At 40.7% G+C, this 6,000-nt stretch overlaps 1 protein-coding gene across 7 annotated transcripts in view; it reads left to right on the top strand.

Annotated features, from left to right (window-relative positions):
* The first annotated feature begins 896 nt into the window (after positions 1 to 896).
* The window catches only part of LOC128701757 (tetratricopeptide repeat protein 7B-like), a 207,695-nt gene continuing 202,591 nt past the window's right edge, over positions 897 to 6,000 (top strand). For 6 of the 7 annotated variants that reach the window (XM_070105056.1, XM_070105051.1, XM_070105052.1 and 3 more), the window contains exons 1-2: positions 897 to 1,041; positions 4,523 to 4,674. In XM_070105056.1, coding sequence (XP_069961157.1) covers positions 915 to 1,041; positions 4,523 to 4,674 — 279 coding nt within the window. In that variant the 5' untranslated portion in view covers positions 897 to 914. The remainder of the gene's footprint in view (positions 1,042 to 4,522; positions 4,675 to 6,000) is intronic. The other variant, XM_070105055.1, reaches the window with a different exon arrangement.

Raw genomic sequence — 6,000 nt, 5'->3', positions numbered from 1 at the left:
GTACATGTACTTGTATACCTTGTACATGTGCTTGTATACCTTGTACATGTACTTGTATACCTTGTACATGTACTGGTATACCTTGTACATGTACTTGTATACCTTGTACATGTACTTGTATACCTTGTACATGTACTTGTATACCTTGTACATGTACTTGTATACCTTGTACATGTACTGGTATACCTTGTACATGTACTGGTATACCTTGTACATGTACTGGTATACCTTATACGTGTACTGGTATACCTTGTACATGTACTGGTATACCTTGTACATGTACTGGTAGTAATATTATTATTATTATATGTCCCGTTAAATGATAAATAACTTTGAATTTACAACTTGAGTTGCAAATAAAGGTGCTGATATGAACGCTGATGCTGTCCAACTGTAGTTCTTATTATTAACTTCACCTTCTATATAAACTTCAGAAGTGATAAACAAAACTCTTAATTTCAATTTTAATTTGAGGAATGGTATATAAAAGCTACAATTTGACTTTTAACTGTAATTTGAGTTATTGCAAAAACAAAAAAAAAAATGCAGATGTGAACGCTTATGCTGTCCAGCCGTAATTCTTATAATTTCTACTTTAACATCTATATAAACTTTAGAGGCGATAAACAAAACTATTAATTACAATTTTAATTTGAGGAATGGTAAATAAAAGCCACAATTTGACTTTTAACTGCAATTCTAGTTTTTGCAAATAAAAATCCACATATGAACGCTGATGCCATCCACCAGTAATTCCAATAACTTCAACATCTACATAACTTCGAAAATTATAAACAAAACCACTATAATTTCGATTAAAAAAAAAACCCAAAATCCACTAAAAACCCAATTTCTCAACCAAAAAAAAGGTAAACAAAAGTTGAGATACGAACGCTGGTGTCGTCTGCGTCAAGATGTCCGGGAAGACCACCAGAGCCAACCGTTTAGAGACTGATATAGAGCGAAGTAGAGAAGAATCTAACTGGAAGAGGGTTATAGAGCTGGCTGAGCACCTTAAGGCTCGGAACCAGCCGGGTTTAGGTGCGTATGAGGGGGAATTAGGTGTCCAGGGACGGGTTTAAGGGGCACCTCGGGTACCTAAGCCCTTCAAGGGTACATATAAATAGTTATATAAATTATGTAAATTATCATATATAACAGCATAAATGTACATAAACCCCCCCAAAAAAGGTCATTGTAACTTATTTCCATTGGGGTCCTTGATATTTTGGGCGTCCTTGATTTCTATTCCCCTCAGGGGAGGTTCCTTGATGTTGGTGAGGGGCTCTTGATCTAGGGAATTAGATCTGTGCTCCAGTTCCCTGAATTGACCCTGAATACCTTCCATCATCCCCCCCACACAGGCGCTGTACAATCCTACGGGTTTAGCGCTCCCTATGATTGTAATAATTATAATGATTTCCATTGGGGTCCTTGACTTACATTGGGGTCCTTGAATTACATTGGGGTCCTTGACTTACATTGGGGTCCTTGAATTACATTGGGGTCCTTGAATTACATTGGGGTCCTTGACTTACATTGGGGTCCTTGAATTACATTGGGGTCCTTGAATTACATTGGGGTCCTTGAATTACATTGGGGTCCTTGAATTACATTGGGGTCCTTAAAAGATAAAGATTTTATTTCTTCGTAAAGGTTACAATGTGTAATTACAATTTTGGTTTGCTAGGTACGAAGAAAGTCACTATCATGCCGGGGCATTTCGGGCAGATTAATCCTAGTACGGTGGAGCCTTGGCATGCGACCTTAATTCATTCCAGGAGGTTGTTCGAGTGCCGCTCCGTTTGAGTATCGAACAAGTTTTTCCCAACCAATTTTGTGTTTGGTTGGTTGTTATCACTAATCATCGTAGGCCCCATAGTGACTTATTTATACAAATAATGCAAAAAAAACACCAAAAGTGAAGAAACACGACATAGTTTACAGCGACGTTTTGGCAGGTCATATTTGTTTGTTCGAGTAGGGAGCTGGTCATATACCGAGGTTCCACTGTACATAAAAACTACTTAAATCTAGACAAGATAACAACGGTTAACTTATATTAAAGTCTTTATTTAATCTTAATACTAATACGAGGTCGTCGAGGCGGAGGTTTATAAGGATAATAATCTTGAAGTTTTACATAATAAAAGCAATATTACAATTAATGATTCAAATCGTAATATTTCATGGATGTTTTAATAGACTAGAGGTCGTATAATATAATAGTATTTGGGAGAGTTGCTTCAAACTGGTTAGAAGTTTTGGTTGGTTTGGTTAGTATTAAGATAAGATTTCATTCAGATTTTTAACCCCGGAGGGTTAGCCACCCAGGATAACCCAAGAAGTCAGTGCGTCATCGAGGACTGTCTAACTTATTCCCATTGGGGACCTCAATCTTGTCCCCCAGGATGCCACCCACATCAGTCGACTAACACCCAGGCACTTAAATAACAAAAAAAGGCACAATACCATGACTGGAGTGATACATAAATAACCTGCACATAAATGGTCCGAGTTGGACCGAAACGTCGTCGTAAGCTTCTCTCTTTTATGTGCGGGTTATTTGTGTACCCAGGTACTTATTTGCTGGTAGGCGAACAGGACAACAGGTGTAAGGAAATGCACTGAAATGTTTCCACCCGCCGGGAATCGAACCCGGGCCCTCCGTGTGTGAAGCGAGAGCTTTAGCCACCAGACTAATGATTTTTAAGCAAAGTCCTAATCTTTTACCGGTTCAGGTAGTGAATTCCAGATCTTCGAGCCCTTTATGTACATTACATTTTTGCGTAGTGAGAGACTGACATAAGGGATGTTGAAGAGTGCCTTGTGCCTTGTATTATGACTGTGCGTTCTGTTGTAGCTATCAAGGAATAGTTTAAGTGGTGGGTTTATATTGGAGTTTAATGTTCTGTATATGTAGTAGGTGCAGTAGTATGAGTGTATGTCTTGTATATTTAGTAGGTTCAGGCTTTCGAAAAGTGATGGGGTGTGTTGTCTGGCACAGGAGCTGGTATTTATCCACACAGCAGCTTTTTGTTGGGTTATTAAAGGTTTAAGGTGGTTGGCTGTGGTTGATCCCCAGTTACAAGTACCATAGGTGAGGTAGGGATATATTAGAGAGTGGTATAGGGTATGGAGTGTCGTTTGGGGGTACATAGTATCGTATCTTGGAAAGGATGCCTACGATTTGGAAATTTTCTTGGATAATTGCTGAATGTGGGAATGAAATTTACGATTACAGTCAAGGTGAAGACCTAGAAATTTACCCTCAGTGTATTTTGTGATAGGCGAACCATTTATCGATACGTTAAGTTGGATATTTAAGGCTCTGTTTCCAGACAGCATGATGTATGTTTTGACTTACATTGCGGTTAGTTAAGTAAGCAAGCTTATTCATGTACAGTTATGCATTCCTTTTGAATGGTTGCAATTCTCATATATGTATAAGTAAATTATAATAATAATAATAATGATAATAATCATAATAATAATAATGTTTATTTCTACCAGTAGATGATACAACTTATACAGACCATAGCTGACACCAATGACATTCTATATAGAAAGTTCCTGGTTATGTAGAACATTTCTGGTAACTTAGGTTAATTTTGTCTCCAGGATGCCACTCACACCAGTCCACTAACACCCAGGCACCTACTTACTGTTAGATGAACGGTGACAGCAAGTCTGTCAAGAAAATATGTCCTAATGTTTCCACCCATACCGGGGATCGAACCATGGACTTCAGTGTGTGAGCTGAGCGCTTTACCAACCCAGCCATGGGACACCTCAAATGTTAAAGTGACTTATTTTCATTGGGGTCCTTGATTTTTGCAGTAAGCCATATTCAGGTCCTCCCATTCCTTGGATCATACTTAATTGTCTCATTATGAACTGTATTTTCCCTCTGGGTTTAACACTTCCCTTGATTATAATGATTTATTTAGGTTCTCTCTTGTTAAAAAGCCCCTCAGATGAGATGCCTTGATGCTGGCACAGGGCTCTTGATCCAAGGAATTGAACTGATCATCCCTGATCTCAGGAAAAAACGAATACTTTTCATTCCCCAGGTGCTGTACCTTCAAGATGCCTTTAAGGAAATGATGCTGCTAAGGGATTCTTGATCCATAGTTTACCTGGAGAGTTTACCTGGAGAGAGTTCCGGGGGTCAATGCCCCCGCGGCCCGGTCTGTGACCAGGCCTCCTTAGGTCAGTGTCCCAGGATGCGACCCACACCAGTCGACTAACACCCAGGTACCCATTTTACTGATGGGGAACATAGACAACAGGTGGAAAGAAACACGTCCATTGTTTCTACTCTGGCTGGGAATCGAACCCAGACCCTTGCCGTGTGAAGCGAGAGCGTTAACCACCAGGCCACCAGAGCCCCCTCATTCACTCATTCACTCACTCACTTTCTCACTTCCTCACTCACTTTATTTTTACGTTATTGGTTATCCCACTTTGGTGGGAAATGGCCAGCGTGTTAGAAGAAATTGAAAACTTCGTATTTTTTCAGAAACACTAGCCAATTTCCTCATTGGAGAAGGAAAGCTTGAGTCATATCTGGAGGAGAATCCCCCAACAGAGAGTAACATTCCTAAAGCTAAAAATGGTTTGGCCGAAGCACGAAGGTATCTACTCATGTGCATCGGAGAACCAGCCAAGAAGGTGAGATACAATCCTACTGTACAAGGTACAAGTACAGTGGACCCCCGGTTAACGATATTTTTTCATTCCAGAAGTATGTTCAGGTGCCAGTACTGACCGAATTTGTTCCCATAAGGAATATTGTGAAGTAGATTAGTCCATTTCAGACCCCCAAACATACACGTACAAACGCACTTACATAAATACACTTACATAATTGGTCGCATTGGGAGGTGATCGTTAAGCGGGGGTCCACTGTATACATAAGTACAATTATCATGCACAGTAACTTGTGTAAATTTCCCATGAAAGTGACTTATTTCCATTGGGATCATTCTGTTGTCCTTTTATGTTATGTTATGTAAATGTAACTAAGTGAAATCTTGCTTTTAAATGGTAAAAAGAGAGTTGAGATAGATTGGGTAATCTCTTAGGTAGCACTAATTTGATGGCTGATTGCATGAGTACATTTAGGTAGTGTGTGCCTCCAGTTTAATGGATGGAGGATCGAGCCTCCACCACTGCTTACACTTAATGACCCATATGGTTTAGCACTTCATATAAATACATATAAATGAATGGTTAAAATTTGATTCTCGTATGCCTTGGCGTCATGCAGTAATGCTGTATCTTATGAATATCATCCCCCTGGTGGAAGATTTAAACACTTGTTTCTTGTCCATGCTCAAGGGACGCAATAGAGGTTCACATTTTTCTTTGACATGTCAATTATCGTGCTTATACAGCTATTGAAATGCATAATCCTTGGCCCTATACATGACACATCATAATTTTGTGGTGGTATTGATCCTTAGTGACAGTTACGAGAAGTAGTTATTGTCCATTTTGTACTTTACTGACCATTACAGACAGGCCCTGCTTATACAGCAGGTTAGGTTCCGGGCTACTCTGCAGCCCCGCTTATACAGCAGGTTAGGTTCCGGGCTACTCTGCAGCCCCGCTTATACAGCAGGTTAGGTTCCGGGCTACTCTGCAGCTCTGCTTACACAGCAGGTTAGGTTCCGGGCTACTCTGCAGCCCCGCTTACACAGCAGGTTAGGTTCCGGGCTACTCTGCAGCCCCGCTTATACAGCAGGTTAGGTTCCGGGCTACTCTGCAGCCCCGCTTATACAGCAGGTTAGGTTCCGGGCTACTCTGCAGCCCCGCTTATACAGCAGGTTAGGTTCCGGGCTACTCTGCAGCCCCGCTTATACAGCAGGTTAGGTTCCGGCTACTCTGCAGCCCCGCTTATACAGCAGGTTAGGTTCCGGGCTACTCTGCAGCCCCGCTTATACAGCAGGTTAGGTTCCAGGCTACTGCTGTAGAGTAAAAATCAATGTAATGTGA

This window comes from Cherax quadricarinatus, chromosome 96 (genome assembly GCF_038502225.1).
Source record: "Cherax quadricarinatus isolate ZL_2023a chromosome 96, ASM3850222v1, whole genome shotgun sequence".
Taxonomy (NCBI): Eukaryota; Metazoa; Arthropoda; class Malacostraca; order Decapoda; family Parastacidae; genus Cherax; species Cherax quadricarinatus.
Note: the sequence above shows the minus strand (reverse complement) of the source record. Positions and strands in the feature narration are given on the sequence as shown.